The 17,132-nt window shown below is 39.2% G+C and overlaps 1 protein-coding gene across 1 annotated transcript in view; it reads right to left on the reverse strand.

Annotated features, from left to right (window-relative positions):
* LOC100264488 (protein NAP1) overlaps positions 1-17,132 on the reverse strand; it is a 34,072-nt gene that overhangs the window by 6,066 nt on the left and 10,874 nt on the right. Inside the window, exons 13-21 of the mRNA XM_002276425.4 lie at positions 6,345-6,455; positions 6,140-6,218; positions 5,313-5,506; positions 3,751-3,896; positions 2,684-2,765; positions 2,432-2,542; positions 665-790; positions 441-580; positions 243-339 (exon numbers count right to left, since the gene is read on the reverse strand). Coding sequence (XP_002276461.1) covers positions 243-339; positions 441-580; positions 665-790; positions 2,432-2,542; positions 2,684-2,765; positions 3,751-3,896; positions 5,313-5,506; positions 6,140-6,218; positions 6,345-6,455 — 1,086 coding nt within the window. The remainder of the gene's footprint in view (positions 1-242; positions 340-440; positions 581-664; positions 791-2,431; positions 2,543-2,683; positions 2,766-3,750; positions 3,897-5,312; positions 5,507-6,139; positions 6,219-6,344; positions 6,456-17,132) is intronic.

Below are 17,132 nucleotides of genomic sequence, written 5' to 3' on the forward strand. Positions count from 1 at the left end.
AACAAATGGAAGTCAATGTATTCAGGATACATAATTACAAGTAACAGGCTTAAAGTAGATAGAGAGAGAATAGCAACCCTTTTTGGTAAGAGATGATAAGAGGGAGAAAATGGGTGGATATATACTCAAGAAGAATAAATTCAGAAAAATTGAAGCAAAACATGTAATCCAAGAAACCACAAAATGCACAAAATCCAATTTGATATCATACAAGCAACTGTAAAAAAAAGAGCATGACTCACCTCCCTCAGAACAAAGACATGGTTCAGAACACATATAGGCTCCATATCATTCAAGACTGAACACAAATTTGTCAACCTCTGCATTGCAGCTTCTAACCTGCCATTAACGGAATGCAAAGTAAAACAACTCCAGTGGCAATCTTGTCCATTCTGAAGTTTCTTAAGGACAAAAAATTTAGCATTGTTGAAGTGACTTACATTTTGATAGAATTATTATTTTCAGGATAGCTCTCATGACCAGGCAAAAGAAAACCAGCCACTCCTCTTGGAAGTTTTGATGAAGGAATTGAAACTCTTGATGCATAATTCATGAACACAGCTGCCTGCTCTGGAAGAAGCTGAGATATTGCTCAATATTAGATCTATAAATTGGTTACTTCAACTATTTTCTTATGTCACCAACATGATAGATGAGTAACAACCTGCATCTCTAGAGAGCCAAATCCACCTTCAGAATCAAGAATATTGATTAATCCTTCCAATCCTCCCATGATGGATTCAATGAGAGATTCTACATACAGAACTGCATCTCGGCCAATTTTAGTTATCTGCATTCAGTTTAAAAGTGAAGTGGCCATTAAGCACTTAACAAAATGTACCTAGTATGAAAGACAATCTCTAGAAGAGTAAGCTTATTCCTGAGGGGAGGTTCATGAAATTGAGAGTTGACGATTGTGAATGGTTGTTGGGTAAGAGCTTTGGCTACCACCTATTTAGGTAGCTCCTTTCAGATCCTCTGCAGTGTGGGACATGGTGAAGGAGTACTTTAAAAGGAGGCTTGCTTAAGACAAAAGCAGTACCTATTGAAAGGGGACAGTTGACTCTCATCAAAAGAAACCTATTCAGCTTGAGAGCTTATATCTGCACATGTTTGTCATTCCTAAAGCAGTCAGAATGTGGATGAAGAAGATTCATAGAGATTTCTTGCATCCTGTTAAGTGGACTAAAGCCTATAAGGATAAGAGTAATAGGGATTTAGGTTAAAGAATTCTTGCTTCTGTGTACAAAGCTTTGTTTGGAAAAAGGTTGTGGAAGCATGTAAGCAAACAAAATTGTCTATAGAAATGGGTATTTTCAGGTAGATCTGGAAAGATTGAGAGCTGAGGTAGAGAAAAAGTAGGGAAGGTGTTTGGTGTGGGTCTTTAGAAAGTTTTTAGAACAGGTTAGGGGAAATTCTGGCCCAGGACATGTATCTCGCTAGGAAATGGGCTCAGAAACAATTTTTGACTAGATAGGTGGTGCAGGGAGTCTGGTTAGAAAGATTGTTTGCCTTTTCTTTTCAGAATTTCATTTAATAAAATGTACAAGAGTTGTGGAGCTTTGAGCAGTGGAATAGAGGCAAGATCATTGGAGCCCCCATCTCTGGAGGTGGGTACATGATTGGAAGGTGGAGAAAGGGAGTACTTTCCTAGAGCATATTCACTAGGTGATTTTATAGGGAGCTGATGAAGATCGATTAATGTGGAGGGATTTTCTTGAGGAATAAGGGAAAACAATCTCAGTAATTTCCAACACGTTTTGATTCTCACAACGAAACTATAGATTCAACAACTACATAGAAAAAAAAAAGTAAAGAAGATTATTGTTGGTGAAGTGGAATTTCACTTGGAACCTCAATGAATAAAACCTACTTTTGCCTTTTACAACCACAATAAATAAAATCACGCTAACAATCACACAAGAAATGTTAGATTTTTGTGGTTCAAAAAGATTGTCGACATACATAGAGAAAAGGAGAATCAAGTCACTATCAATGACAAGGAAGCACTCAGACAACTAGCAGCCGCCTCTAAACTCTACTTTAACTTCAAATCAATATAAGAAAAATAACTCCAAAAATTTTCACCCTCAACCTCTGAGAAGTCCTTCTTGTCCTTAAGCCTTAATTTATCAGATAAGAATGCAAGACACCTCTCAAAATTTTAAATATATCATCAGTTCATGCAACTTTGGCAGAAGTTCTATCATCATTCTGACAGGATTATATCCATACAATTATATATGTTTCAAGTAGGTTACGCCTTTCAAGTTCTAGGATCATGGATGATGAAACAGTAACATGCTATGATGCATATCATCCTATTTAGAATTGTTTTATCCATATCATTTTTTCCTGTCCTTTTCCATTTTTGGGATGTAGGTGTGGGAACAGGGGTTGGTCTGTTCCAGCAGTTGTGGGTATAGAATACCTCCTCAGGAACAATTGAAGAAGCACACTCTGGAAAACTACTAGCCACACCAAGCCATGCACAGCAATGCTGAGGACGCCCTTCCGGTCCAAACATGGTGTTCCTGAATACCTGTTTTAACAATTAATGTTAGACTGGTACTACAAAAACATGCTCCACAGATAGGAAGAAATAAATCTTAAAAGATGTAACAAAAAGGCAGCAGTAACCAGGAACCTAACAAGCAGAAGCAAAGACACGGGAAGAACTTACTGCTGCAAGGTGCTGATGGTAGAAATACAGTTTTCTAAGACTGCCATGCTTTGATAGCTGAGATTCCAGTTCATCAACACATCTGCATTGAAACACATCCACAGTGGCCATTATCATGTGTCTTCTGTGTGTCCATGTCAAAATGGATGGGTGCATGCGTGCATGTGATTGTGTTAGAGAGAGAGAGAGAGAATTTATTGGATGTTTTGCTGCCATGCATTAAGACTATTCAAGTAATTATCTCGATGATTAAATAGTTTCATCTTATCCCAAACTAACATGGCCCACTTAGATTTAGCATGTCGAACATCTAAGCAGTCCAGATGATGCTTGTTGGGCCTTTGCAAGCTTCAGGCTGTGGGCTATCTTGCAAAGGAGGGTGGTGAGGTATGTGTTGGAATAAGGGGAACAGATTTAGAAAAGGAGCAAGATACTAAGAGAAGGTTCTTGAAGAATAAGTAAATACAAAAAAATATAGAAAAAAGAAGATGCACAGATAGCTCTTAAGAACAAATTTAACTTTCATTCAATTCAGTACTTCTAAAATGAAAAAATAGAGCTGTAGGGTTTCCTCTCTCTGATCACTAGTACCAAATTACAGTTACACTCTTATTGTAACACAAAATAATGCTCAACATCTAACAAGAATGCTGTGGGATTTCATCATTTTCATCCAGGGTTAACTTTTGTGTTTGTTCATTCCACAAATTGTAGGACAGTTTTCATCAAGGCAAGGTTTGATTCACCAAGAAACTTGGTAGCATTAATAACTCTCCAACAAAAACTTCACCAAGAATGATGTAGGACACTTAAAGTTTACTTAGATCTTCCCATTCTTCCTTGAATAAACTTTAAAAGACTTTCCCTCATCAAAGAATTTCTATTCTAATGCATTTTTTAAAATCCTTGATAGAGTCTCGCAGCAATCTGATTACAAACAAAAACATTTTTTGACTATAAATGCAACAAATTTTCAACAATATTTTTAATCATTGCAGTTGACAACAAATTATGCAAAGATGATATAATAGTCAGTTGTTATGTTAAATCAAGATCAGAGAGAGAACCTAGACCAATTGTATGCAGCATTTCCTTCTGATAATAAGCCTTCCTTCCCAGTTGAGACTGTTGCTTTCTCCAAATGCCTTATGTTTATAGATGATCGAGCAGATGTGACAATCATCAATATTGACAACCAATCTTTACGCAGCTCCTGATTAATAACCATAAATAGTTGTTTCTTTAATGACATAGACAAGTAAACCAAGAAGTAGATTAATAAATAAATAAAGCTATTAGTTCCAGAAATCCACTGTATGCAAACAATTACATACAGAAGGTGCAATTACAAACTGGTTGATCCCTCTTGCACAAAATTATAGGCTAGGCAAAAACAGTTAGAGTGCATCTATTATACTAGGAACCTGGGAGAGAATATACTTAAGGAGAAGCTATCAATCTACTCACCTTAACATTGTCTATGCAGTTAATATGGTGTACAATTCATGTATCCACAATAGTTGTCACACAACAAGGCAGTGTGATGGATCCTTTCCTTTGGGACTTAAACCTACAATGGGAAAACTCTAAGGCAGTTTAGTTCTTTTATCTAGTTTGTTTGCTTGTTTATGTTGGACTTAGGCACCATTAAAACTTAGAAGTGTGAGGGTTAAAGTTGGAATCAAAGCACAAGCAACTAAGAGGGAGCCCTTAATTGATTATAATGATTTATTTATTTACTTGAGAATACTATTTTGCACAAAGGAGAAGCAGAAGCACCTCATTCTGCAATTGTACATATTCCTAGTGTTTCCCAGGCATAGCTGTGTGGATCTCTCCCACAAATCTGTTTAAATTTTGCCTTCATGTGGCATGTATAGCATTTTTTGTTGACCTACTTGTTAGACTTTTGTCAGGCTCTAATGACCTTTCTCTCAAATCCAGAGAAGGCTACACTACACCTTACAGAATGAATAGAAATACATTTAGAGCCTTTGTCAAGCAATTCAAAGCTTATTTTATTGAAGTACTCATGTTAAAGAAAAATACAAATAAGCTCATCATATGAACAATTGCATTAAAAGCAAAAGGTTAATGCCAAAATCCTTTTGATGAAGTGCACACTCAGGTGGAGCAAACTGATATAAATACGAAATAGAAAGGTACCCAACAGCTGATGTTCAGATCATAAAATTAGCCATGGAACTGGAATTAGGCATAAAAGTAGCCAGACAAGACAAGAGTTGACGATATATTTTTTTGTCTATATAGAGAGAATACTAGAAACTTTCTGAGGCTCCCAATTGTATCGCTGACCTGGCCTAAGACTTCTGATATATCATTGATCATCCCTTTCACAGTCATTCATATTAATAGAAAGCATGAGTTACAATCTTTGTCTCTAAATTCTTATACAGATTAGTATTTAAACTATGGGTAAAGAGGTTTCATCATATTAATCAGAAAATTTTGCGCAGGGGAAACAACAGTAGATATCATCACAAGCTCAGGACAGGTCAGTTATATCCAAGATCAAGTGGAAATATCAGTTCTATGATCAGAAACCTTGTCCAAGGTTTCTGATGTTTACCAAAGTAAAAATAAAACATTGTCTGCAGAGATTTCTTACGGATAAATTGCATGTGATGGCAGAAATATTTTCACCCTGTGGTTTTGGTATGTTTTCAAGATGCTGAACTATCTTCTGAAAAAGTCCTTTCAAGTTTGCATCCAGGTCAAGAGCCACCATTCCTGGAGTACCCAACAAAAACCGGATTCTCCCAGCACAAGATGAAAGAAATGATAATGCATATCCCCTAATTGCTGCACACAAATGCGAACATCCATTATAATTTAGTTTATCCAGTCAATATTATTTACTGAGTGACTAAACACTATAATATTAATATCTAGCTGCTGAAAAGTGTACCAAAGATTTTTCTTTTTTCTTGTTTGATAACAAATGAAGGAAGTATTATACACAGAGGAAAATCATATACAAGGAAGAGTACCATAGATATTTAAGATGATAAAAGTTGATAAAAAGGCAATTAAATTATTTTCAGGTTAAACAGTGATAGCAACTTAAATTTCATTTCCAGTTGATAGAATGGAACTGCCCCCAAAATATGAAATATCATCTCAAACCAAGTCTCCTAAAGCTACAAAAAGATCTAAAATTACCATATCTAAATAACTCATAAGAGGGTAGATATGTCCATTCATTTCCTATTTAAAAAAAAAATCTGCCCATTTCATAAATAGAAAATTAAAAAGAAAAAAGAAAATGTCTCAAATGCTTCAAACTTCTATTCAAAAATACAAAACATACATAGAGACCCCACTTGCAAACAATACGTTTCTTCATAATTGTGAAAGTAGGTAGATATCAAACTCATTTTAATCTGCAATATCGTTTTCTTTATAGAAAACCAGAATATATGTGTTAGTAAGAACCTGCTATATACTTGCGAACAAGACAGCAAAGATGATCCATTCCGTCCAACAAGAACCCGATAGTTGGATCACTTGGATCCTGCAACCAAAATCATATCATATATTTTTATTTTTATTTTTGGATAGGCAGGTTGGCAAACCAAGCACTAAAAGAAATTTAATGCCAATGGATTGAACTGATTTGAGGAAGAAAGTTTTGGCTTACTATATCAACTGGTACCATTCTAGCAGTTTTGGATTTCGATGATGCAATTCCTACATGTTGGAAATACCACAAGACTTCACATTGAGCCAAAGCCAAGGCAGAAAATACCATCTGTAAGATTCACCAAGTCATTCCAGAAAATATCTGTTAACAACATGATCAGATTTTTGCTTTCCAAAACTACAAGTAAATCAGCCTTATCATTAATTGTTTAGATGTATGCACAACTTAGTCATTGAAGAATAAATGGAGACAAAATGGAGAAACCTAAATGGAAGTTATAAAAACCATATCTTTGGCAAACCATGAAGAATCAGTTGAAATTTTGTGTTTTCAGAAATTTAGAACCAACATATTTTGCATTGCTGCAATTTCTGCACATCATCACACTTTTTTTTAACAGAACCATCTTCAGTTATCTTTAAAGATAAATACAAGAAGAACGAGCAACCTTCAAGAATAAACAAAAAAGGTATAACATAACCAAATGTCAAGCCCCACAAAAGCTACCTTGGCCTTGCAAATAAAAGGCCCAAGTGCAAAGAAGAGAAACATAGCACACTCAAGGAGGAAGAAAGTCTCCGTCATAGGAGATCAAATGATTAGCTCCTTGTTTGGCTAATCAGTCTGTAACTTGGTTGGCTGAACAGGGAACTCAAGAGAGGGAGCAACCGAACTCACTAACAACATCTATGATTTTGCATATCCAATTGTCAAACTTCCATGAGCAACTTTCCTTATTAATCACCCAAAATATAACAACAGAAAAATCTCTCTCTACAGTTAGGGTGGAAAGGCTTGTAGCTTTGGCCTACAACAAACCCTCCAGCAATGTCAATATCTCTACCTCAATTGCCAACCCACTCCTGCCTAATTAGAGAAGACTCCCAACACTGTACTAGAGTGATCTCTAATCAGGCCTCCAAGACCCATCTGACAAGGGTTACCCAAGGAACATCCATCAAAATTTAACTTTATGGAACCTACTTGAAAGGTAACCAACCAATCATAACTTTTTTCACTCTTTTTTTTTATTGGAAACGACACAAAGATTTATTGATAGATAAAAATAAGTACAAAAGAAGGATGAGGAATCCTCCTGCCAAAGAAACTAAACTATAGAAAAATACACTGAAAAACAAGCAAACACTCTAAAAAGACCACTCCTTATGGAGGACACACTGCTATCCAATCAAGATGTATCACATTAAGGGGAGTCCCCTTAAAAACCTTGGAACAATAAGCCCAAAGAGAAGCAAGGAAAACAATAGAGTCCCAAAGAAACTCTGAATTCCTTGCTTTATCCTCAAAAATCCTCGCATTTCTTTCCCTCCACACAATCCGAATAAGAGCGATGTTTGCAGCTTGCCACAAGGCTATCCCCCTCTTAGACGAACCAAATCCACTGAATTTGATGTACATCATGTCAAGGATGCTCCTCGGGGGGACCCAATCCATCTTAGCTAACTGAAATAACCTGTGTCATAACCCAATCGTCAAGGAGCAATGAAGAAAGATATGATCAACTGATTCCCCATGCTTCATGCACAAAATACAAATATCCGGACTAAGGGCTTTGTAGGGTCTTCTCACTTGTAGCATGTCATTAGTATTCACCTTCTTGTGTGCCACTAACCAGATGAAGGACTACACTTTGAAAGGAATTTGAGAATTCCAAACGAATTTAGAAGGAAAAACCTGAGGAGATCCAAAAAATTGGGATAAAGTTAGAAAGAAAGATTTAACTGAAAAAAGCCCTGAAGAAGATAAGGGCCACAATCTGGCATCTGGAACCGAAGGAGATAAATGCACTCCATCGAGAGATAGCATGAGGCCTCCTAAGTCCTCAATCTCGGAATCTGACAAGTTACGACGGAAATTTAAATTCCAAAAGAAAGGACGAGTAGGACCGAGAACTGAAGAAATAAGTATGTTTTTATCCAAGACTACTCTAAATAGACTTGGATATTGGGATCCCAAAGGTTGGTCCCCCCACCACAAATCTTCCCAGAACTGAATTCTTTCCCCATTTCCTACCACAAACCGAGTAAATGAGGAAAACTCCTAAAAGACTTGAGAAATAGCCTTCCAAGGACAGCGATGTGACCATCTGACTATTGTATTGGCATCCCAACCATTGGAGTGTGAACCATAAATGCTTAGTATGACCTGATGCCATAGAGTTGAACCCTCTCTAGGGTACCTCCACAACCATTTCCCTAAAAGAGCAAGATTCCTCAGAGAAATATTCCCAAAACCCAAACCCCCTATTTCCTTCAGTTTACACACGACATCCCACCTGACTAAATGATCCTTTTTGTCTTCCCCAATCCCTGACCATAAAAAATCCCTCTGCAACCTCTCGATTTTTGCAGCGACTGAAGCGGGTAACTTAAATAAAGAAAGAAAGTAACAAGGCATATGGGTAAGGCAAGATTGGATGAGAGTTATCCTCCCTCCGAAGGATAGGTATGCCTTTTGCCAACCATCTAATTTTCTTGAAATTCTCTCAATCACAGGATCCCAAAATCCACCTGCCCTGGGGTTCCCACCCAAAGGAAGACCCAGATAGAGTATAGGTCAGCCAGAAGCCTTGCATTCAAGCGTCTCAGCCAATCTTGAAATATGAGTTTGATCCAAATTAATACCATAAATATTACTCTTGTCTAAATTGACCTTAAGCCCAGAAATATGCCCAAATGCTAACAAAAGACTCTTGAGAGTCTGCAAGTCTTCCTCCCTAGTGTTAGAAAAGAAGATGGTGTCATCGGCAAATTGCAAATGAGATACCCTAGTTCTATTTCTACCCACCCTGAAACCCTCCAACATATTTCTCTCCTCTGCTCTCAAAAGCATCCTACTCAATACATCTGCTACTAAAGTAAACAAAAAGGGGGATAACGGGTCACCTTGTCTTAATCCTCTCGATGCCTTAACCCAACCTTTAGCGCTACCATTCACCAATACTGCATAAGATACCGAGGACAAACATCCACTCATCCATTTCCTCCATTTAGGACTGAACCCCTTCTTCTCCAACACTTGATCTAAAAAATCTCACCTTATGTGATCGTAAGCCTTTTCAAAATCAATTTTAAAGACGACACCTTCTTCCCCTGATCGTCTTCTCTCATCCACTATCTCATTTGATATGAGGACCGCATCCATTATTTGTCTCCCTTGAACAAAGGCGCCTTGAGTAGAATGGATGGTTTCATGTAAGACCCCTCTTAGACGCCCTGAGAGCACTTTGGCTATTATCTTATAGAGACTAGTGATCAAACTAATGGGTCTAAAATCTGAGATTTTCTTTGTCGTACTCTTTTTGGGCAGAAGAACAATGAAAGAGGCATTAGTGCTTTGATTGATAACTCCGCTCCTATGAAATTCTGCGAACACTCTCACTAAATCCTCCTTAATCACATCCCAACAGTCTTGGAATACTGCAATAGTAAAGCCATCAGGCCCCGAAGCCTTGTCCCTATCCATCTGAAATATGGCCTTAGAAATCTCTTCTTCAGTGAAAGGGGCATCCAAACTTATCGCACTCTCTTCCGAAATAGGGGACCAATCTAATCCTTCAATACTCCAAGACTCTCCTATAGGATTCGCGTAGAGTTTTTCAAAGTAAAGTAAGATCTCCTCTGTGATGCTCTCGGCATTATTCAACACTAAGCCCCTTTCATTTTCCAATGTCTTGATATACTTCCTATTTCGCCTGCCATTAGCCACTTTATGAAAAAACTTAGAGTTGCAATCCTCTTCCTTAACCCATTTCACCCTAGCTTTTTGTCTCCAATGGATTTCCTCCCTCAAAATTAATTCCTCTAGCTCCCCTTTTCTTAAGGCTCTTTGATCTAACAATTCAGAGGTGAGACCCCCATCCTGCTCAATGACGTCAAAGTTAGCTAAATCCTTGAGGATACTTTTTTTCTTTTCATTAAGCTCTCCAAAAGAAAGCTTATTCCATTCCTTCAATTTGGCTTTAACAAATTGTAATCTCCTCATGAACTTGTGGCCTTCCCATCCGTTTCCTTGAAAACCCCTCCACCAATTTCTAAAGTTCTCCTTGAAACTAGGATGTTGCAGCCACATGTTCTCAAATCTAAAAGGAGTTGGGCCCCACATGAACAGGTTGGTATCCAAAGCAATTGGCCAATGATCCGAGGTCCTTCTGATAAGGGTTTCTTGAATGCCTTGGGGAAAGAGCTGCCCCCATTCATTTGAGTAAAGAAAACGGTCTAATCTCTTACACACGGGAGACACTTGCATATTTGACCAAGTGAATGATGCGTTCCGAAGAGGTGGATCAAGCAGTTCACATTCTCTAATAAAACTATCAAAGTCCCTCATGCTTGAAGTTAGCCTAGAGCCCCCCAATTTTTCTGAACTTCTCCTTATGACATTAAAATCAGCGCCCAGACACCACAACGGAAAAGTTAGACCATAAATGTCATAAAGTTCCACCCAAAAATCCTTCCTAAGTGAGGGACTATTTGGACCATAAACTGCAGAAATCCAAAGAGGTCCACAGCCCTCTAAGGCGAACTTGACCGATATCGAGAAAGAGCTTAATACCACCTCCTCCTTGCACAACTTTTTTTAGTCCCAAATGAACAAAATCCCTCCTGAAGCCCCACACGCCGGGAGAATAACCCAATCCTTATTTCTGACCGTCCAGACACTGCCCACTAGCCTTCTGTCGCACTTCTCCTTTTTTGTTTCCTGAATCATCACAACATCCGGATTCTCTAACCTAAGGAAATCTTTAATCACCCTTCGCTTATTACTTGAACCCAAACCCCTAACATTCCAACTGATAATTTTCATGGAAAAACACTCAGGCCCTAACCCTCCAAACCAAATCCACCTGGATTCAAACGCCTATGGACCTCTATTCTTCCTTCTAGAGTACACCTTAATGTCCAGAGAGCATAGGACCTCTCGCACTTTAGCCATTTTCCTAGGGGACAGGCCATCTATAAGAAAGTCTTCCGATAGGGATGCCTCATTAACCCCCGGACTGCCTGGCAACAGGTTAGAAGACTTCCCAGGGGTAGATCTCTCGGACATCTGGTTAGAAACAGCTCTCTGATTCTCCTCCTCAACATGGACAGGGATGCCAACAAAATTTAAGGGGCCAACATCGCCTATTTCAGGAAAAATTTTAAATTTACCTTGATTTACCGAAGAAGACTGGGAAAGAAATTCTGAATTTGGGAGATGAGGACCGGAGGGACACGGAAGATTCTTTTCCAGATTACAGGAAGGATAGGAATAAGGCTCGGGTGGCTGAGAAGAAAAAGACTGACTTTCCTCCAAGTTTTCCACTCCCGGAATTTCACAATTTCCTCCCAAAATGATTTCTTTACCTCTGGTTCTTGGAATAGAAGGTGACACCGTGACTAAAGAACCACAAGGATCGTACCCTGCTCGGCCCGTAAATCCTCCTTTGTCATCTTTGAGTTGGGATTTTCGCAATTCCATCTCTTCTCTTGACGTCGAGGTTTCTTCCTTCGACCAACTGTTGCATTTCCTTGGCAGAAGACAACGGAAGATGGGACTCTCTCTGATACCTCGTATCTGTTGAGATCCCATCCCGCCATCCACTTCCAGATTGCGGACTTCGCAAAGTGACGCTGCGCTCCGTAGGGGAAGAGTCTCGCTGCTACTCCGTTGTCCATGACGGTGAGCCGCGCTTGGAAGGAAGAGTTTAGACCACATCTCCCTTGAATCCATCGTCTTTTCCCCTTGCGTGAAGTCTTCCATCTGATCCATTGGAGCTTTCCCCTTTCTCGCTGCGCTTTCTCCCTCTCGAGACCTACCTCTCATGCCAGACGACATCGATCCTCCTTGAACTTGGCCCAACCCCGACGGGCCTAATGACTTACAACCCATAGTCCGACGCCCGTAACTCACCTCTTCTGTCTCTGAAGGTGGGCTAGGGTTGGATGAAGTCTGGGCCTATAACTCATCGGCCCGACCATCCACTCCATGTATTACCTCGACGCCGGCCCTCTCATCGCCTGAACGAGGCTGCGTGGTCGCTTTTGTAGAGGAGCCCGCTCGCTGTGGAGAAGAAAGGGATGCCGCTGCGTCATGGGCTTGAGGGGCGTCTGGGCCAGCGTGAAGCCCACGTCTCCTTCTCCCTCTTTGGGCCCTTACTGAATGGGCTTTAGTAGAAGACTCAGGCACTATGGGCCCAAGAATGTCTTCTTCTACTAAGCCCAATCTGCGCCCTTCCCATCCTTTCTCCCTTTTGGCCGCCATGCTTGTACTTGAGCACCGATAACGTGCCCGGGGAAGGAGCTCCCTACTGTAGCACTCATTACCCCTGATACTACCTCGTAGCCCCTATGCAAATTTTGGCGTTTGAGAGACGCAACCCCCCTCTTTCAACCACTCGAACCTACAGTGGGATGTCTCGGACGTGACATTGTCGTCTTCGCCCTCTTCTCCGATGACTGAAACTGCTACTGTATGTTTCCAGGCCCCGTCTTCCACCTCAAGCATCGCTGGAAGCACGACATTAGGATGCATCTCCACCCACAGCTTCACCTTCGTCAAGTCCAACAGCTTCACGGTTTCCCTTGCTACCTCCGTCACCCTCCCCCACTTCTTCAAGATGAATTTCAGCTGGTCTTCCTCCCACAAGTGAAAAGGAAGGCCTTTCAACACTAACCAACCCCTTCTGAATTTTCCAGGAATAATCATATTTTCTCTTGGCGACCATCTTCTTAGGAGAACAAGCCTTCCTTTCACTAAAAGTCTCTCCTGCTCTTGGAACCATTTTGCTCTTCCTGTTGTACTCACAAAGAAACACCCCTTGAAGGCGGAAATGGGGTTTATAGACACCATACCTTTCACACCCATCATCCTCGCAATGGCCTTGCCTTCATGAGTCCAGTCTTGAACTCTTTCTTTGCATTCACAAATTACGGCTCTGGCCCATTTTCCAGCTGATAATGGAACTCCACTCTTAATTCCATTCTCTGCAACCACCTCTGCGTATGACCGACCACCACTATATATGCTTTTACTCATCTGATTATTGCCAAACATCTTCTTCAACTCTTCTCCGACTTGATCAGAATAATCTTGCACTGAAAGAATCGCCCTCCTAAGGACTTCCCATCCATTACCTTTAACACCCTCGGGGATGACAAGAAGTAGAGGTTTCCTTCTTGTAGCAATCTCGGTGATTTTCATGAATCACCCTCTATTGTTGAAGCAAATCTCCATCAAATGAATCTTATTCTCGCCCCTGAACTTTCGTGTAAATCCCCTGGTATTCTCCAACTCCACAGCTTTCTTCAAGTGCTCCGTTAACCAATCCACCTCCTCCCTTCCAAATCCTACTGATACAACAAAACCACGACTCCTTTCTGTTACTGATACCCAAGTTCCACCATTCGATCCTTCAAACTTCACCTGAAAAGACTTTTTTTCCACTTCAAACTTTTCAACTTTGCACTTCATCATGCCTCTTCAACTAAATTATCACAAGTGAAGAGCTGTAGAAATTCAGATGTGTAATCAAAAACTGACTTGTGACCTTGCATGCGATTCTAATACATCTGGAACAGGTATTGCTCATAATCTGAAGGTAAAAGTCTGCCCATCAGCAGTTGTTTCATTTTCTTTTGAGTCCTCACAAGCACTTTTACTAGCCACTGCCTATTCATCTGTAGTTGATCCCAACTTTTTTCACTCTTTCAATCCACCATTAAAAGAAACAAAGGAATATTTGCAAAAGGCTTGGTGCTTAAGGCCAAAAGGGAAGAGAAAAATTAAATTAATTCCCAAAATGGCATCAACAGATCTCTATCTGTCATAAAAAATCCTTGCATTCCCCTTCAACCAGATAAACCATATCATGGATAATACAACCATCTACCAAAGAATCTTCTCCTTTGGAAGGCTTCCAAAGCCCTTAAAGGAGATTCACATCATTTTTGCTATGTTTCTAGGAGGAACCCGTTCAAGATTGACTAAGCGAAACAATCTTTGTCTAGGTACTAGTGCAGTGGGACAATGAAGAAAGAGGTGATTGACTGAGTCACTACTCTTTAGACACATAACACAATGATCAGAATTGAGAGCTTTAAGGCCTCCTCACTTGAAGCATATCATTGATATTAACCTTCTTATTAACCACAAGCTAAGTAAAATCCCTAACCTTTAGTGGAGCTTTTGAGTTTTAGTTAGCAGGAGAAAACAGGTGAAGATAGGAGAGGGAGGGGCAACTGAATGAGCTGATAGGAAAAAGTCCTGAGGGTATCAATGACCAAACCCTTTCATCTGTAAAGGAAGGTAATATGTACACATGACCCAAGGAAGGGAGAAGCTAGTCAATTCCTCAATCTTTGAATTAAAAAGGTTTTGACAAAAGTTCAAATTCCAAGATGGACTGGTAAAGGATTGATCCACAGCAGAAAAAATAAGCATATTCATTATCCTTATGACTTGGAACAAATTGGAAAATTGAAGCTTAAGAGAACTCTCACGCAGCCAAGTATCCTCCTAAAGGCAGATTTTGTGCCATCTCCCACCAAGAAACTCAATGAAATTCAAGAAATCATTGAGAACTTGAGTGGCTTTCCAAGGGTGATGATGCGACCATCTAACAACCATATTAGCGTCTCAACCATTAGAGTGCAAACTATATATATATATATATAACAAAAGTGCCTAAAACAAATGCACAAGAAATTGCACACAAAGTATACATATGTCAACCCAAAACACTTTCTAAGAAAGGCTTCATTCCTCAAGGAGATTTTCCTTAAACTCAATCCTCCATCCCTCTTCAGTTTACACACAAAATCCCACCCAACTAGGTGATCTCTTTTTCCTTTTCCAAGCCCTAACCAGAGGAAGCCTCTCTATAATTTCTCAATCTTGTAAACCACTTTAAACATCAAAAGGAAATAAGTGGGGAAAATAGATGAACAAGACTGCATGAGGGTTATTCTACCTTCCAAAGACAAAAAAGGTTTTCTTCCAACCACCCAACTGACAAGAAATCCTATCTAACACTAGATCCTAGAATGAAGCAGCTCTAGGGTTTCCCCATGAAAGTAGACTGAAATAGTTAAGGGGCTAAATAGAGACTCGACATTCCAACAACAAAGCTAACTCTTGAATAGAATCCTCACCTAGTCATATGCATCCAAAGATATGTGTTACAACTTTTGGTTATTGCTAGCTGGGTTGGATTGGGTCCCTCCAAGGAGTTTTGAGGATATGTTGGTTATTGCTTTTAAAGGCTTGGGGAACTCTTTAAGAGGCAAGACTCTTTGGCAAGTTGCTTGCCTTACTTTGGTGTGGATAGTGTGGCAAGAGCGAAACAAGAGGATTTTTGAGGATAAGGGGAGATCGGAAGAGACATTATGGGATTTGATTTTGTTCTATTCCACTCTTTGGGCTTCTTGTTCTGCAGCTTTTAGAGGAGTTCCTCTAAATGTGTTACAACTCAACTGGAGTGAGGTTTGCGCTTCAAGAGTTTGAGTTTGTGGGGGTTTCTCTTTGTTTTTAGCTATTGTTGGGTGTTTTTATGTTGTTCAGTTTGTGTAAGAAGGACCTCTCATCCTTCTAGTGGTTTCTTTTGTTTCTTTTTTCTTTTCTTTCTCTTGTATCTTTCCTTCTATTAATATATTTCTCTTCGTTTCTGATCAAAAAAAAAAAAAAAAAAAATATGCATCCAAAGATGAGTGTCAAAGGGTATGTTTCTAGGTATCTAATCCTTCACAACTCAAATTTTAGAATACCAGGACTTGACTTAAAAGAATCTAAAAAATGCGCACAAGTACTAGGATACAACATAATAATAAAAAAATAAAAAATAAAAAAATAAATCAATTAATAATAAATTGGAAATAAAGATATCATTTTTAAAAGCTCTCATCTTGTCCCTTTCATCCTTTTTTTGTCCTCTTATCCCTAAATATTCTTACAAAAATTCACTTTTCAATTAACTCTTTTATTTCTCTAATATAATTATTACAGAAAGTTGAAAAAATAAAAGGAAATCAATTGAAAAATCAAACAATCATACCCAAAGCAAAATAGGATTCTTCGACAAAGATCCCACACTCACTCTCATGTCATGTCATATTGACATAGGTATAGGGTGAAATTGAAGGACCCAGTACCATAGGTCCTCACTCACATTAATATCCACCAAAGAGCTTTTTTATAGATTGATCTTTAAGCCTAAAATGCATCCAAAAACCGTTAAGATAAACTTAAGGTTTCACAACTCCTCACTGTTAGCTTTCGAGAAAAAAATTGTATCATCTACAAACTGAAGAAGTGACACCCTTGTCCTATCCTTCCCCACCAAAAAGCCTCTATCTTCAGCTCTTAAAACCATCCTACTCAAAACATCCGCAACAATAGTGAAGAAAAAATGAGAGAGAGGATCATCTTTTCTTAAGCCTCTAGATGCTTTAACCCAACCTTTGACACCGCATTCACTAGAATGGCAAAACTTATAGAAGATAAACACACACAAATCCACAACCTCCATTTCAGACTAAAGTCTTTCCTCTCTGAAGCATGATCCAAAAAATCCCAATTCATATGGCCATAAGCCTTGTCAAAATCTATGTTGAAGACAATTCTTGATTTTCCAAAGCGTCTTCTTTGATCTACCACTTCATTTGCCACTAGAAAGACGTCTAGGATTTGTCTACCTTCAACAAAAGCACCTTGAGACCAATAGATAGTTTCATGTAAAAACTTAACGAATGCGATGTGAAAGAACTTTGCTATGACCTTATTTTT

The sequence above is a fragment of the Vitis vinifera genome, chromosome 1 (assembly GCF_030704535.1).
Source record: "Vitis vinifera cultivar Pinot Noir 40024 chromosome 1, ASM3070453v1".
NCBI lineage: Eukaryota > Viridiplantae > Streptophyta > Magnoliopsida > Vitales > Vitaceae > Vitis > Vitis vinifera.